The sequence below is a fragment of the Ictidomys tridecemlineatus genome, chromosome 11, assembly GCF_052094955.1.
Source record: "Ictidomys tridecemlineatus isolate mIctTri1 chromosome 11, mIctTri1.hap1, whole genome shotgun sequence".
NCBI lineage: Eukaryota > Metazoa > Chordata > Mammalia > Rodentia > Sciuridae > Ictidomys > Ictidomys tridecemlineatus.
Genome location: NC_135487.1, coordinates 84,965,695 through 84,984,493, shown reverse-complemented (window position 1 = coordinate 84,984,493; position 18,799 = coordinate 84,965,695). Strand labels below are relative to the sequence as shown.

General features: G+C 35.9%; 1 protein-coding gene across 5 annotated transcripts in view; it reads right to left on the bottom strand.

Annotated features, from left to right (window-relative positions):
* The window catches only part of Cdc14a (cell division cycle 14A), a 172,158-nt gene that overhangs the window by 20,233 nt on the left and 133,126 nt on the right, over positions 1 to 18,799 (bottom strand). For all 5 annotated transcript variants that reach the window (XM_078026825.1, XM_078026824.1, XM_078026827.1 and 2 more), the window contains 4 exons: positions 10,286 to 10,445; positions 3,724 to 3,839; positions 1,949 to 1,999; positions 86 to 205 (listed from right to left, as the gene is read on the bottom strand). In XM_078026825.1, the coding sequence (XP_077882951.1) occupies positions 86 to 205; positions 1,949 to 1,999; positions 3,724 to 3,839; positions 10,286 to 10,445 (447 nt within the window). The remainder of the gene's footprint in view (positions 1 to 85; positions 206 to 1,948; positions 2,000 to 3,723; positions 3,840 to 10,285; positions 10,446 to 18,799) is intronic.

Genomic DNA, 18,799 nt, shown 5'->3' with positions numbered 1-18,799 from the left:
AGCAAAACTACAGGGAAACCCATCACCTGCTGTAGACCTCCTTTTACCTCAAGCCAGTACCTCGGAAAGGGACATAAAAAATTACCTTCTCACGCTGGTGCCTGAAGATGAACCTCTGCTTATCCTTTTGGCCGTTGCTGAAGGGGCCAAAGCCACTTTTGAAGACTTCAAAGTAGACACAGATCCTTGTGGGGAAGAACTTAATCTTTGTGGGAAACAAATGGACAGAGTGTCACACTAAAGCTGTTTTATGTTTATGTTAAATATGCACTAATGATCTAGGACAATAAATTAAAGAACCTTAATTATGTCATGCTCACCACCACCCCAGGAGGCAGCTGATTATACCACCCACCACCAAGAAAGGAGACAGAGCCCAAAGGAAAGGTTCTTCCTCCAAGTCACCCAGTTGGCAAAGTGCCACGCTGGGATTCAAATTCATGATCCTGCTGTCCCTGTCACTTCTCTACCTTCCCACTGCATTCATACAGCAGCAGATCCTTGGTCCCACTCAGATCCATCCCTCCCTTTCCAGCCCACAACTGCCAAGGCAAGCCCTCATTATCTCTTAGCCTCAATTGTTAGTGAGGGAGAATAGGTAAATTAAAAAAAAAATAGGTAAGAAGGAAGCTGGACTCAGTGGTGCATGCCTGTAATCCCAGCGGCTTGGGAGTCTGAGGCAGGAGGATTGAGAGTTCAAAGCCAGCCTCAGCAAAGGCGAGGCTCTAAATAACTCAGTGAGAACCCCATCTCCAAATAAAATACACAATAGGGCTGGGGATGAGGCTCAGTGGTCGAGTGCCCAGTGCCATAAAAAAAAAAAAAAAATAGGTAAGAAGAGAATGGAAACAGGAAAGAGACTATATCTTTAACTCAAAGCCTTATGCGAAAGTTTCTCTCTCCCAGGCCTGTCACTCCTAAATTTCTGTGAAGTCTATAAATCTTCACTCACCAATCTTAAAGCCACTAAAAATTCACTCTCTTATGAAAATTGCCCTTTCCACTGCTTGAAAGGACAATGGTAGAGCACCTTGTATTTACGAGAGACCCCACAATGGGCTGGGAGCACAAAATATACTGTGGCCACCATGATGGCCACACAGCCCTGGGGTACATCTGGAAGGGAAAATTCCTTTTCACAGCAAACATTAAAAATAAAGTGTACTGTCATCAATGTTCATAACAGCACAATTCATACTAGCTAAGCTATGGAGCCAACCTAAGTGCCCTTGAACAGAAGAATAAATAAAGAAAATGTGATACACACACACACACACTGATACACACACACACACACACACACACACACACACACACACACTGGACTAATAATGCTCAATAAGAAAAAATAAAATTATGGTTTTTGCCTGTAACTGAATGGAACTGGAGACTGTCATGGCAAATGAAACAAGCCAATCTCCCTCAAATCCCCCATTTTCCAAAGGCACCCATAGAAAGGCCTGCTAGCCTGCAAGCTCTTCTTAAGATGTGGTCATGCCCTCACCACAGGGAGTCTGCCTCCAGCCCTGGGTATACCCCTGTGACCACCTGGGCCCACACTGATGGCAGAGAATGTTTTCTTGGATATGTGGAGGCTAACCCACAATAAGTGTGGGGGCAGAGGTGGAAGTTCAGTGGATTAGACAAAGGGAACAAAGGGAAGGAGGGGTATAGGAATGCACCACCAGTGAAACTCCACATCATATACAACCACAAAGAATGGGATCCTATTCATTTATAATATGTCAAAATACACTCCACTGTGATTGTATATCTAAAAAAAAACAAATAATAATATAAAAAAATACTTGTAACAATCCAGGACAGAAAGGGGAAAATTTAAAAACACAAAAAACTGTGCAGTTTACTTTTATCAGTTTGAGTGTTAGAAAATAAATCTAAAAGATAGCATGTATTTATAAGCTACCAGAAATTCTGTTAACAGTACCTGAAAGGCTGGGACACTACTGCTCTCGGGAGCCCTTTTGCATCATCAGACCTGCAGAAATCAAAGACACATGCTCCAGCATTACTATGTTCATACATGTGGGCAAAGACCAAAAGGCACACCATATGGATGGAACTGGATCAGTAAAAAATATTAAACTGTCTGGAGGGAAAAACCTTGAGTGAATATTAATATTCATCTACTTTATAAAATAAATCCCAGAACCAGCAGGAAGTACATTTTTTCCCTTAAGATGTCCTAAAAATCAAACATAAAGCTTTTTGAAATTTATTTTTATCAATATAAAGCTATTTCTTATAGTTCCAAGCAAAGATGGAGAATAAAAAAGGCCAACAATGTACACTGATCTTGAAGAACCTTCCACTGACTTAGAAAGAAAACACAGAGTGAAAAGAGCAGGGGTTTGAAGAGTCCTGGGTTGGAATGTTAGCTCCTTCCTAATTCCATCCCCTGGGAAGCAACTTGACCTAACATGGATCCATCCAAACATGGATGATGGAGCAGACCTTTGTGTTAACTCTGTTAAGCCTCTTATTTGAACTAAGACCTAACCTGGCCCCTTGTCCATAATAGATGCTCAGTAAATGGAACTCCTCTCCTCCACCTGCTACTGGTCATTGGTGGTTCCTAAAAACAAGGCTTGCTACCCCATTTTCTCACCATCCTATAGAAAATCCTATGGAAAAATAATAACCTCAACATGAACCTTTATTTCTTAGATCAGTAGACCAGTACTCCAAGATTCAATATAAATTAAGCATTATAACAATGAAACTAAATCCCATCAATCCATTTGATATTTATCATAGTGACAAAAAAAAAATCCTTCCTGGGGCTGGGGATGTGGCTCAAGCGGTAGCGCGCTCGCCTGGCATGCGTGCGGCCTGGGTTCGATCCTCAGCACCACATACAAAGATGTTGTGTCTGCCGAAAACTGAAAAATGAATATTAAAAAAAAAAATTCTCTCTCTTAAAAAAAAAATCCTTCCTGCTATGCCTGTCTTTCACTTGTAAATTAAAGAAGACATTTCTCACAACATTCATTTCATTTGTGGACTAGGACCTTGTCACCCTACATATTGCTGCAAAGAATCTTGACTATATTTTCAGATTTTGCAGCAACATTGAGTCTGAAACCTTTTAATTTAATTGTAAATTTTTAATCTACTCTGAGTTATAAGCAGGTTTCAGATGCTGCAGTCAGAAGTCAAGTTCCATCATTGATTTTGATGATTAATTTCAGGCTTCAAAATCAACATGTTTTTAATTTTATAGGCACACATAAGAATCACTTATTAAATTCTTACCAACAGAAAGTAAAGCCAAGGGATTAGTAGCCAAAGCTTGCATAAATTCGTTTCTGCACACCTGGCTTCAATAATAAAGCCTTGACACACCAGTAAGGATTTGCCATAAGATAGAAAACACGCCTGGGAGAAAGGTAGAATTCCAAATGGAATTTGGGTCAGAGTACAAGAGACAACTAACTACTTAGCAGCTTCACATAGAATTCCAGCAGCTTCACGTAGAATTCCAGAGACTGAGATGTAGCAATTGCTTTCAATAAGCTTTGAAAATTTAGCTACTACCAAACAGTGATAAAATACATAGTAAATAGACAACATATAGTTGTAATAAATCAAAACACCTGACCCAAACTTGGTATTTGTGGGATGATATTCAAAAAAGAAGATTAAATGTTTTAACCACGAATGGAAGCACACCAGGAATTTTAAAGTTTAAAGCATATCTACCTAAATGCACAGGTCGGTGAGGAGCGTGGCTGTCTCTGACTTTTTAAGGCACGTAGTTTGTCTCCCTGGGTTATATTATTTTTCATTTCCACATCTTCATCCTCTTCTAAATTATTCTGGAAAAAATTATGTTCCATAGAAAGGTCATTATCAACAATTTTACTTTATGCAGATTTCTTAACAGAGTATAGATTATCTGTATTTACAAATACTTCCTATATAAATTATTATATAGATTGAATGTACTCTCAATTCATCATTATGCAAGTATACACTAAAGAATGGTTAACTATTTGCCATTTAAATAACTGGTAAAATTCCAAATGAAAGGATTTTAGTTATGGATGTGGTAGAATTGAAAAGGAGCTATTTGTTTTAATGGACCAAAGAATCCCTCATGCAAACACAATCATACTTTGGAAAATAGCCTAATACCGTCTGACTCAAGAGATACAGAACAAATATATTTTCAGATACTACCAGAAGCCATCAATGCAAATTCCATAGCTTGTTTACAAAAATGCAAGATAAAATAACTGAAGATATCTGCACAGTAACTCATTAACATCACTTAACACTAGTAAAAGCACTCCAGCCCTTTCCGGGAGTTTAAGGACCAGTGTCACTTAAGCTGGGAAAGCACGTTTCCTTCTGAGTAAGTTTTGTAGTTTGAAAAACAGAAGTACCATGTTAGTATTTTCACATGCCAGTTCAAGGGGAGTAGAGGTGATAAGGAGATAAAAGAAGTAAATCCTATCTACCACAGCAGGAGGCAACAGGAAAAGATCTAAGATTTATTTAGAAAAACAGCAATAAACAAGGTAGTTAGAAATATGGCAGTGAAAATACTAGTATAATTTGCTCTGCGGATATGGAAAGGTGAGATAGGGAACTGTATTTTAATTGTTAGAATCCAATACTTTTGATATTTTTAAAGCTGTGGTCATATCTCACTTGAAAAAATAAAAGCTGAGGCTGTGGCTGGGGCTGGGGCTGAGTGGTAGCGCACTTGCCTGGCATGTGTGAGGAACTGGGTTGGATTCTCAGCACCACATATAAACACATAAAATAAAGGTCTGTCAACAACTAGAAAAATATGTTTTTAAAAAAAGAAAAAGAAAAAAAGAAAAGCTAATTTTAAAGAATATATAGTTTTAAATTAGCTATATATTTAAAATTATAATTACACATTTTTATTCTCTCATTCTTTTTTGTAAATAATACCACATTTCAAAAACAGAAAACAACAAAAATGCTAAGCACACTGGCATCTACCTAACTACCTAGATTGAACATATTTTTTTACTTTCTTCTCTTAAGTTTACTTAAGTACCATCACTTTCCAAAAGAAAGAAAACTATAATACATATATGGTTCCAGCTCTCAACCTCCAGAGGGGAAAATAATGTTTCTTCTTTAAGAAGAATTATCAGGGCTGGGGTTGTGGCTCAGTGGTGGAGCACTTGCCTAGCATGGATGAGGTACTGAATTCGATTCTCAGCACTATGTATAAATAAATAAAAAATAAATAAAGGCCCATCAACAACTAAAAAATATTTTTTTAAAAAAAGAAGAATTATCATATTATATTTGTTTGGCACAAGAAATAAAGCACAATAAACATGAAAAAACATTTAAACCACCTTTATATTCACAATCAAAATCCAAACACATTAACATTTTGGCACACAATTTTTCCTGTACTACACACATCCCCATGATATACTTCTTCCTTATCAAAAGAGATTATGTTTTAAACACTACTTGGTAACTTGTTTTTTCTACTAAAAATACATTTTGTGGAAGTGTATCAGGACAAATAAAAAAAAGATCTCTACATTAACATCTTATAGTCCCATACAATTCCATTGTCTAGAAATGCCAAATTGTATTATTTAACAAAAACCCTGGAATACGCTATTCTCTGTCTTTCTGCACTATAAATAGACTCCACAAATATTCCGCTATACACACATGATTATTTAGCACTGTCTTATTATTGCCATAAGACAAATTCATAGAAGTGGAATCACCAAGTTCATTTTAAAGTTGTCTTCTACATGTTATCAAATTGCCCTCCACCACAGCCATACCATTTAAACTTCATCTAGCAAAGTTTAAGAGCCTTATTATTCCCTTAAACTCTTGCCAATACTGCATAGATTTCTTTAATGTTTGAAAGGTATAAACAGCATCTCATCATTTAAATTTATGCTTCTTTCATTTTTAGGGAAACAGAACATCTCTTATGTTTAGCAGCTATGACGGTTTCCATATTGCTTTATTTGGGTGCATCGTGTCTTCACATTGATACACACACACACACACACACACAACATTCTCATTTTTATATCTTTCAATTTCCTCCTAATTGCTACTGTGAAGAGAATGAGTGGGAGAAAGCAAAGACTGGGCGTGGAGAGGACAGCTAAATGGCTACTGCAGGGTGTGGTGAGAGGTGATGGGTTGGACTAGGTTATAGGAAACTGCTTATAAGTCTGTACTTGAGGAAAAGGGAAAAAGAGGGGGAAATGATCAAGATTATATAGATCTGAAAAAACATACTAAAATTCAAATTATGTTCGTTTGTCTAAAGTGATCTTCCCTCAATTTATTTCTGTGGCTACTGGATGTAGTTTAGGATATTTTTAGGACTAAAAGATATAGAACATACAAACTACAAAATTGTCAGTAATTAATTATTTGCCTTCAAATTCTTTAACCCAAGTACTACACAATGTTATTCAAAACACATTTACATTAATTTACAGAGTAAAGAAACTAAAAACTTGAAGGGGAAAAGATGTTGGACCTGTGGAATACTGAATAAAATACACAAAATATGCATATACTCAAGTCCTATGTTTATAAGGGAATTGATCCTAAATATATACCCCGTCAAAAGAGCCAGTATGTATGGGACTGGGTGGGGGTACTCATTAGAAACGTATTTCTATATATTATGAGAGAAAGTTATTAAAAAGCAGCTAAGGTTTTGTTCAAAATTACTTTATTAATGTACTAAAACCACAGTGAAAACCTCATGGAGTGACCTCACAGTAAGGTGAATGAGTACACAGATGGGGCCAGCGTTCCTGGGTTCTGATGAGAGCTCCACCATATGCTTTGTGATCTTGGACAGGTGCCTCACCTTTCTTCACTTCAGTTCTGTATTCTGTAATGGGCCTCATGCTGATGGTTATGACATATGGCTACTGTAAGGATTAAAGAGTTAATCCAACGTAAAGTGCTTAGAAGAGTTCCTGTCATGTACTGGGTGCTCTTTGGGTGGCTGTTGTCATACTAAGTTTCTTGTTTAACTCAAATATTTACACTTTAAATTTTTAAATAAAGTGTTTTAAATACCATCTTCTTCGGGTTACTTTTTTCTGGTTTTTGTTTTATGTTTTCCGTAATGGTGGGGATTAAACCCAGGGTCTGGCACATGCTAAGCAAGTGCTCTACCAACCAGCAACACCCAGGCCTTTTGTTTTTTTAAACCCAACCCATAATGAACACTTACAACCCCCTAAATGTCAAAATTTACACTTATTGCTGGGACTTTTGTATTTGAGCATATATTGTCTGTATATAGGTTGGATTATTGCCAATTCCACATCTGTGTCCTTGTTCTTTCTTTTCTCTGAAACAGTAAGCCTTGTTCATTCACTTGAGTAACATCTATTAAGGCCCTGTGGACCAGGAATAGAACCATGATGAGATAAAAACCTACTGTTATAAAATGTACCACCTGGCAGGGGAGCACAGATAAAGGCCCTGGAGGAGAAGCACAGAGCAAGCCAGGAGCATGGAGCAGGACCCTAAGTTAGATCAGCAGGCAGTATGTATTTCAGAGCGCTCAGCCCAGAAATAAAGACCAGGTTCAATAAAGGTAAAGCCTCTATTTTTCAAGATTCCTCATAATTCTCAGTGGACTAAGAAATTTCTTAAAGCCCCAGCCTTGTCCATTATTATAATCTGCATCATTCTGGTTAGTATTTTTTTCCCACCCACTAACCACTAAAAATTATATGTAAATTGTCTAGATTAGGACATTACAGAGCGTCCTATTAACCAGTCACAAGGAAATTCTTTTAGCCATAGAAAACAAAAATAATTTAGAATCACTCCTTTCAATCTTTTATTAATTATTTAAATGGTAATCTCTAAAGAACTAACTACATAAATCCAGAACTTGCATAGGCTTCTACCCTGAACCTGCAACTTGAAATCATCAAAATCCTTATAGTGTTCTTGACTTTTTCCCCCTACTTTCAATTAACAAGAACAAAAATACTACTCTCTATTAAGTCCATTTTTGAGTAAACTAATTCCCCTATTAGTGTTCCATGGCTGGCATTAGGTAAGTAGGGGGGAAAAAAAGAGTTCACTGTGTAAAATACTAAGCATACCATCATCCTCTGGCACTTCTGAATTCTTTCATTTCTGCACCCTAAAACTGCAGAAACAACACCACTCATGAATGGTTAAAGCTAAAATAATTAGTTGGTGGGATACAATAATATCCACCACAATTCATAATTTGTGCCCCACCCCCAAGATTCACATGTTGAAATCCTAACCCCTCAGGTGATGCAGGAAGAGGTGGGTCCTTTGAGAGGTGATTAGAGCCCTCATAAATGGGATTACTACCCTTATAAAAAAGGCCCCAAGGAGCCTCTGTGTGAAAACACAGGAAAATGCACCAGCTATGAACTAGAAAGCAGGCCCCTACCAGACACAGAATCTCCCAGCTACTTCAACATGGACTCCACAGCCTCCAGAATCATAAGAAATGAATCCCTATTATTTATTAGCCACCCAGTTTATGGTATTTTCTCGTAGCCACCTATATAATGGGGCACAGCAGGGGTCATAGAAACAGCCAGCAACTAAAAATAAGCCTATATTTAAAACTAGCATATTTTAAATTTCAATCATATGGCATTCCTTGCTATTCTAGTGATAAGCGTTAATTATTCTTAAGTTCAACAAAATGGGATCTAAAAAATGAGAATCAAGTGTCCAAAGTACCGGACATTAATTTAATATAGCATCCTACAAAAAGAATTGTTATTGAAAGTTAAATGTGTTCCTCAGATAAAGGGATAAATGTCTTTTGTCTTTTCAAAGGTCATAACTCAAAGCCCTATTTACTTGAATTCAACCTAGGAAGGAAATGCTGACCAGAGCAAGAAAAGTGTTCTTGCTTAGCAATACTGTCACATTAAAATGCTCCTTCACATCCTTTCTGTTTGTTTTTAATAGGCCAGACTGCAACCCAGAGACAAGAAAAAATCAACAAAGGCTCTGAACATCAACATGACCTTGGCTAACATTTGCATTCCACCAGGACAGATGACTCAAACAAGTAAACTTAGCAATTCCATCAGTGGCTGTCTTGCCGAACATACACAGAGCTTAAAAAAATCAGTTCCTTTAGGAGTCTCCATCCTTTGTCCTTCAAAAAAAACTCACTCTCACCACCTCCAAGCACTCTGGTTCTCTTTCTTGCCAAAAGAAATGTTCAGAAGATGAGAAATGTTGACCGAAAAGAGCTATCATTCACTCCTTCCATTTTGGGTTGCTCAAAGGTGTTAAGTTGCAGCGTTTTATCAAGGCCCTGGTCTGGGGCTAATGGATTGCCCTCCAATAGAATGCTTTAAATATTTTTAAACATTTTTTTTCTTCTTTAGGGATATAAAAATATAAACCAAGTACTTAACTTCACTTCAGGCATAATGATGGAAAGGAGTTAAACTAGGAACTAGAAGTCCAATCTCAAAGCGGTCCCACTCTTAAATAATTCTGGGACCTTGGGCAAGTCACAAATTTTCTGGGACCCTGGTTTATTATGCATACAAGAACTAGAAAAATTGATTGTAAGGTTGCTTCTAGTTCAAAAAATGCTCATGATCCTAATTCTTACTAAGTCACTTCCTGCCATATCAAAGTTAGCAGGGAATAATGGGGAAAATACCAGATTGGGATCTGACACGCATGGGTTTTAACACTGAGGTTAGAACATCTCTGATACACAATTTCCTTACTATAGGAGAAATAATATTACCTAACTCACCAAGTGGTTATGAAGATTAAACAAGATGACACACAACTTCTATTAAAGAGGTTTGCTTTGAATACAGCCTCAGAAAATGTATTCCCTAATTGTGTTTTCCACTCTGCACTTACTTTACAAATCAACATGAATTGAAGTCTTTCAAAGTACCACTTCTATAACATGGACTACTTATCCAATTGTAACATTAAAATTTCTATTTCCAAATACTTTGCTTTTCTACCTCCTTCCTATGAATATTCTGCATACTGAATAGCCTCCTTTCTAATTGTACTCCTTCAATTATAGCTTTTTTCTTTCTTTCTTTTCAAGGGCAATTAGTTTCTTTGCTCTGCTCCTTTCTTGCATGTGGATAACTCCACACCTAAACATTTGGTCCTCTCAGCATCTCAGAGAAAAGATACTGCTATGTCATACCTGTTCAACTGGAAAACAAATACAAATTAATCTAATTGAGATAGAATCTTCCTGGGGGAAACTCACCTCTCCAAATCTTTCCATGTTTTGTATTTTTGATAAGCTTCCACTAATAGACATATCATCCAAGCTAGAAAGAATTTTATTAATACTTCCTTCACTGGATGGTCTATTTTTCAGTTTGGATCGGAAAATGTCTCCTTGTACCCACAATGATGCTTGTTTTCTGTAAGAGAGCAATCAAAAACAATCTTTAAAATAAATTACTACCATCTCTTCCTAAAAATTAAAAAGAGAAAATATTAGCAGGACAACATTTACAAATCAGACTATGAAAATCAGATTGTGAAATAAGATATTCATATTATGAAATTTTGAACAAAGAAAAATAAAATATCTTTCAAAAGTCAAAATAAATTTAAATTCTATATTAAACACAAATAAACACAAATATTTGTCCATATAACTATGCATGGGTTGACTATTGAGGCCCTCATTATAAAGACTTGAGAAGTTTCTGGCCTTTCAAATATGAACTTGAAGTTTGTAAGATATCTTTCAAGTAGTAATTTGATTTGTCTGTTATAAAAACAACCAGAATGAATTGGATTGACAATAGATGCAAGAACTCAAGTTACGTGGAGATTATACCCCCAAAAGCACTAAGCACCTCCTTTTGTGGACCCTCAACACATAACTTTTAAAACCCCACTCTTAAAATCTAAAAGCAAGTCCTAAAAATCCCAATCAGTTTTTCCTTTGGGAAAAGAAAATGTGAGGTTCATTCATAAGCTTTCTTTTATTCAGAAGGCACAAATGCAACTGTTTTCAAGGTTATCAGAAGAGAACTTAAAATACATGAGCAAAATAATCATCAAGGGCTTCTATTTTTATTGGTGAGGTCACCTTCATACATTTCTTTTAAGATAAGTTATTCCATAGAATAGTTTTATTTCTATCCTATATCACATTCTATAGGGAGGAATTAATCATGAGGAACATTAGCAGTTAATGAATAACAGCATTATCAGGGTGATGCTACCAATAAGAACAGATTTTTTTTTTAAGCAACAGGCAAAGAAAGCAATCCTTTCTCTCACAGTTTCTACATATCACATAATTCAGGTTTATTAACAAAAGAAGTAAAGCAATGTTATTACACAGGGCCCTTGCAAAAGAATCCATCTCCCCTTATAAATAAAGTTTATTCTCAAGTCAGAACATTGTTGTTTTTGGTCAAACACCATTGAATGTCAGGAAGAACAGGTTAACCTGTAGATCACAGCTATAGTGCACATGTGTAATCCCCCAACACACATTTAGATATTATCTTACAAAAATAAACACTGTGTATAACATAAAAAAATTACTGAAGTATTATTTGCAATAGAAAAAATTGTTGGGAACACCCTGGTGGAAAACCAGCTCATTAGATTGCATTAGCCCCATTTTATGCAGTATTTCATGGATGCATAAAGCCTGTGATGGACCCACATTAGGTTAACAGGAAAGAATGGCCATGAAATGAAGTATTAATAAGTGAAAAGTACAAGTGGCAGAGTGTGGAAAGTGAGGTCCCTTTTGTGTTAAAGGAAATAAAAAAGTTGTAATGTTAACGAAAAGTTCAGTTACCTAAAAAAAAATCTCACAAAATATTCACCAGTTACCCTGAGAAGAATGATAAGGAAAACTTTCACTTTCTACTACATCATGTCGACACTACTTGACTTCTTTTTAACAATATGCCTCAATCACTTTGGGGGTAAAAAAGTGATCTAAAAAACCAAATAAAAATAACAAGCAGAACAAAGCTAGATAAGTACGGAAAGGAATCTTTGAGGTTGTTATAAGAGATGACAGACAACACGTCACTGTATATTCTTAACAACACGACTTACAAAGAAAGGTCCTTTAGAAGTTAGCAGAATAACTGCAAAAAGGTTAACAGTATGGGGTAGGACTGGATGAGTGGAGGACTTTCTTTTTAGTAGAATATCCTACCCTACTTTCAAATATGAGGTAATTTTCCCTTTTTCCCCCCTAATATATATATATATATATATATATATATATATATGTATATATATTCCATAAATATATATATGTATATATATATTCCATAAATATAAATATATATATATATATTCCAAGTAAAACAAAGGAGGAAGAAATACCTTTACATCTGATTTCTGAGATAGCAAATATAAAGGTTATAGATATAAAATATGTTGTCCACATATAGGACTAACCTACCATTTCTTATATTGTTCTCAAATTGAAAACTAGTTTGAATTGTCTTAGCAAAGTTTAGTATACTTCTGAATAGATCAAATGTATTTTAAAAGTCTGCTGAGTTTTTTAAAAATAGGGATAAAATTAAAATTCAAAAAATCTATATACATCAATTTACTAGAGAATGAGGCAAGATCTACCATCTATCATGGTGGAAAGTTGATTTTTGGAAGCAAACTTCTGAGATGTCTTTTCTGAGCTTAGGATATGTACGTTGATGAGATTAACATACCACTGCACCACAGTTAATTTATCCTATATATCAATTGCAAAAATATGGATTCAAAACAAAGTCAACATTTCTTTCCTTAGTTCAAATCTTAATAAAATCAGGGAATAACCTCTCACATTTCACATCTTCAAAAAAAATCTTGCTTTCTTTTTATTCTACCTCCTAATTCACTACTGCATGCCAACAGCTAGCATAACCTCTGATCTAATCCTTGAATCTATGACCTCCACACAGTAGTACACAAACAGTAGAGTCCTTGACAGAGAAAGACTGGTTCAAAAGATGACTGTTAAATTCATTAAGATGTTTAGGGTATCTGGTTAAAATTCCCACTATAATAAGGGAGACAGAATTCAGCTTTATCACAAATATGACAAATTCATATCAACAAAATACCAAATGAATAAGGACATAAGGGCTGGGATTGGGGCTCAGCAGTAGAGCACTCGAAAGCATACGTGAGGCACTGGGTTCAATCTTCAGCACCAAATAAATAAATAAATAAATAAGTTGTGTCCACCTACAGCTAAATACACACACACACACACACACACACACACACCAAAAAAAAAGAATAAGCCTAAGTATAAAAAAAACCCAAATCCTGTCCCTTAAGAAGTTCTTGGTTTAGGATGAGAAAAGTAAACTGAAAACCAGTATTATAAGCTCTATGACCAAGATTCACACAGAACCCTAGGATAAGGGGCCCCAACTCGATCTGAGGGACTCAGAGAGAAATTACCAAAGAATCCAGACGTACATTATTGTGGTGCACAATGGATGTTTCCATCAACTGTGGATCATGTATATGTAGGTGGTCCCATGAGATTACAAAGGAGCTGAAAACTTCCTATTGCCTAGTGACATCAAAGTCATAACAAGGCCATCGTGCGACACGCTCCTCACATGTTCATGGTGATGCTGGTATAAGCAAATCCACAGTGCTGCCAGTCATATAAAAGAACAATACATACAATTATGTATCCTACATAATGCCCAACAGTGATAATAAATGACTGTTATGGACCTATGTACTTACTATACTATACTTTAATCATTATTTTAGAGTGTTCTCCTTCTATTTGTTTAAAAAAAAAAAGTCTACTATAAAACACCATGCTTTATCACAGACAGCAGCCTCACACATCTTGTTTTTGCCACTGTCTCTTCATTGCATCAAGAGGCCAGGTGAAGCAATTTACCTATACCTTCTAGGCTTGTGTAAATACAACTATCATATTCACAGGATGACAAAATCAACTGTCCTTAGGCAAAAAAAAAAAAAAAAAAAATCTGAGAACTCCCTGTCCTAAGGCAATGCACAACTCTATCTGGAAATACATAAGCAGGACTTGGCCAGCAAAAAGCATCCCCAAAGCAAAGAAAACAATGTGTAAGGTGCAGAAATAGTGATATCAGAGAACACGGCATGTTTGGGGAACAGAGTTGTTTAATTTGGCTGAAGCTAAGGATTTTAGAGAAGTAGGTAAGAAGCAGCTCAGGATGGGTCCTGCATGCTATGCTAAGACATAATAAATCAAATAAATCCACAAATAAATCAAAGACCTGTAACCATCTTTAGGAATAAAAACCATAAAAAGAGGCTAAGTTGAGGGGGAAAAAAACTCCAATTCTAAAATAAGTTATAAAATGAAAATCTGATACTGTTGCTAGAGATGAAAATTACAAAGTGACAACTTTCACATGCTTGGTTTAAAAGATTCAATCTGTCCCATCTCTGGAAAGACTTGATTTGAACCTGAATATTAAAGATGAATAAGGTGTCAGAGATGATTTGAGTGTTGCTAAGCGATGCTGTACGCAAGTGCTTCTTGGAAAAAAAAAAAAAAAAGCAGTGCTCACGAAAATACCTTTTTATTGACAATGAAAACCAAGCAAGCTTTTATTGTGGTGTCTGTTACTCTTTAAAAGCCTCATCTCCAACAAAAGAAGTAAAACATGTACTTTTGTATTTAACATTTAAAAATCAAATTTTATGAAGCTAATACATCTGCTGGAAGTAAACCCTCCAATTATGCAGTGCATAGAGTTTGAAACCACTGGTCCTTGCTACCAGAATCCGTGCTTTGCAATGATAGGAAGAGATTGGTCTTGATCTGAACACATTGAGAGATGTAACAGGCTGGGGTAATTGCTTTTGGCTGTGTCCTGCCCCTTGGTTAGTCAGACTTAGCCTAGCCAAGAAAGGGACTAAGAAAATAACTAAACAACTTGGCTTCATTATGAGCCAATTTATAATTGATTCTGACATAGAGACTTCATATTTCTTAGTAAATATCTCATTTTATAGTCCTATAGTGAAACTCAAGTCAGTTGTGCTGCTATAAATATTTCTGTTTTTTTGAGTCCAGAGAACAATGGATGTCACTATCTGGTCATTTTGTGTAGACTTCCTAGCACTTTCTAGCTTGGCCTGGGCCTACTCCAGCAGTGACTAAGATCATAATCTGTACCTCCCACTCTACCATCCCAGGGCTGTTATAGACACAGAGGTAGTTCCCAGCTAAAGAAGTGGGCTGATGAATGCTCTAGCTTGATGTCAGAGGAAGACAGATGAGAGGCTACAACCAATGAGCAGCAGATGAGGAGACTGAAGGGGTCCTACAAAAACACTGAGCCATAAATGGAAGATATTTAGAAAGAGAATTTCTGAAGGCATAAGAGAATGCTCTTAATTTTGAAAAGTACAAGGAAACAATGTTAGAAGGCAAAAAAAAAAAAAAGGAATAGGGAATTCTTAGATATATTCAACTAGCTAGATCTAGCTTAGGTATAACCCCCACAATCAGGTATTAGATCATTGGAATGTGAGGCCAAACACAAACTGCATACCTAAACCTACCATTTTACTGCTTTCAATATTTTTTCTTCCTATCTCTAGCCCTTTTCATATATTTTTATGTAGAACACAGGCAACAAAACAAAAACCATTGAAGGGAGGATATAGAGAAACTGGACCCCTCTTGCATTTTTGGTAGAAATGTAAAATGATACAGCTGCTATGGAAAAGACCTTGGCAATACCTCAAAAAATTAAACAGAATTTTCACATCATCCAGCAAGTTCACTTCTGGGTCTATGCCCAAAAGAATTGAAAGTGGACCTTAAACAAATGCTCATGCAGCATTACTCACAAGGACCAAGAAGTAGGAAAAACTAAACAGCTGTCAACAAACAAATGGATAAACAAAAGATGGTACATATATCCAATGAAAAATTATTCAGCCTTCAAAAGGAATAAAATTCTGATACACACTACAAGAATCAACATGCTACAATTATGACATGTGCAATCAATTACAATATGAATGAACCTTGAAAATGTTATGCCAAGTGAAATAAGCCAGATACAAAGAACAAATATTATAAGATTTGACTTATATGAGGTACCTAGAATAGACAAATTCAAGGAACAGTAGATAGAATATAGCTTCCCAGGAGCTGAGGGACCTGGGAAGGATAATGAGGATTTATTGGTAAATTTATTAGTTTCTGTTTGGGATGATGAAAAAGTTCTGGAAATAGTGGCAATGGCTGCATGACATTATAAATGTACTTAAAACCACTGAATTGTATACCTAAAATGGGTTAAAATGGTAAATTTTATGTTGTACATGTTTTACTACAAACATTTAATTTAAAAATTAAATTTTCTATCTGGAACAATTGGAATGAATATTTTAAGATAAATTTCAGACACTACAACTACATAAAATTCTGATATAGACAATTATTAAAACTTGAATTCATATTAGTGTTTTATTTTTGCATAGCAAAGTTTCAATGTCAATTAATAGTTGATAAAGGGACAGAAAATACAATAGTAAATACTGAAAAGAAAATCAGAAGCTTCTATAATAGTATTATTGCAAAAAAGGTCACTTTTAACAAATAGTGCAAACGAAAACTTTTGTGATATGCCTTATTCTAATAAAGGAACCAAACTTATCTTCTGTTGTTAAGTTCTGATTTTTTTATATTTAAGATTTTAATTTCTTTATTTAAGAACAAAATGTTAAATCCTTACATTTATTATTAAATACTTGACCTAATTGCACATATCTAAAAGAAAAGCCTATTAGGAAATGGCAGGGGTCAATCCCAACTAAAACTCAAACCATCACCATTAGACTTTTCTAGCATTTTTCCATTTGCTAACCAGGTTTTCTTCATGTCATTTTTGGTAATTTCTAAAATCAAAAGCAATATCTAAACTATTAATTTCTGATCCAGCTCAACTCAATTGTGAAATTGACCAAATGCTCAAAGCACCATAATGAGATGTGGTGCAAATTGACACCTACAGAGTAAGAATGAGCCAAAAACCTGTGCTGTGGATTTGGCTCAAGGACCCCATCATCACATCACCTTGGAGCTTGTCAGAAATGCAGATTCTCAAGCCCCACCCAGACCTGCTGGATTGGACACTGTACTTAACAAGACCCCTAAGTGACTCTTACCCTAAAGTCTGAGAAGCACAAAAGACAATGGGAACCCTCACAGCTACCTAAATGCTAAAAAATACTTTTGGATTTAGGAATGAAAAATGGTTCAACCACAAAATTGCTCCCTTTTAAAGATGACTTAATTCAAAAGGGCAGCTCTGCTTCACAGAGAGAACTCTCCACGGGGTCCAGATTTCAACTCATTACATGAGTTTTGCTAAACATCCCCCATGAAAGCCCAGCACCTGTCCCTCAACGATCCCTTGAAGCATCCTTGGATGAAAGTGTGAATGGATTGTGATCTAGAGGTCAACATAATTCAATAAATAGAATCAACCACATTTTACCACTGCCTGGCTCCACCTTCATACTTTTACAGGTTGTCTCTGAGAAGGATGAGTAATGAGAAGGCTCAATAACAAAAGAGCTGTAAAGTACATCTTGAGAAGAACCTTAAAAACCTTGAGGTTGTTTAGAAGAAAAAACATTTGGATTTCAAAATGGTATTCTAGCTTAAGAACTTCAGGTTTAAGTAGGAGAAAGAAACACCTATGGTTGCTTTTGTAAACGTGACCTCTATATCCTAGGGGGGGGAAAAACTTGTATAAAACTGACAAACTTTGTATAACAAAGGAATAGTTCTGAAGCTACCCATACATAAATTTATCAGTGACTTGCAAGAACAGTAACAAACATCTCTCACGGCCAGTGACATAAGGGGAATGTTCACTTGAGACACAGAAACACCTGGACATATTTTTGATCTTCAAGGATGAGCAGGATATGACAAACGAGCTCTTCTACAGACATGGATTTGGAATTAACATTATCTAAAAAGCACTGATTGGCTTTTCACCTCTGAGAGAAAGAATACAACCCCTTTAACTTGTTCAGTCACTTGTGACAGATGAGAACCTAATGAAAGCTTTTTCACCTTCTTATTTCTGTCTTAATGGACACGTTAATTATTCATGCTTCTGCGTCATCACTGACTTCACCCTCATCGTCCCTCTGTCTTTAGTCAGTCTTCAAAGCTTGGTATTCTTTTTCCTTGAAATGTTTTTGGAGCCCATCTCCAACTCTTTGGTGCAATGTCTAGCCCTTTTGAAAAGGCCCTGTCTCCCTGACAGATGGCAGTGGTCTCCTTTTTAGCTTCTCTGATTTTGACACCCATCATCTGATTCATCTCACACAGTTACAGCCCAATCTTCCTTAAATATTACTTGGGTCACGCGACTTCCCATACGTCAAGTACTCCAAAATAGAAGGTACAATGAAAGAGAGACGTTTAGAATATCTCAGTTCATCATTAGGATCTATACATGCTGCTCTACATATTTACTGATGAAACAAAGACATATTAAGTTTCCTATGGCCACTGCAAAAAGACTACCACAAACATAGTGGTTTAAAAGAACACAGATTTACCTTCTTAGAATTCTGGAGTATGAATGTCTAAATGCAATCCCAATCAAAATCCCAATGGCATTCCTTATAGAAATAGAAAAGGCAATCATAAAATTCATCTGGAAAAATAAGAGACCCAGAATAGCCAAAGCAATCCTTAGCAATAAGAGAGAAGCTGGTAGAA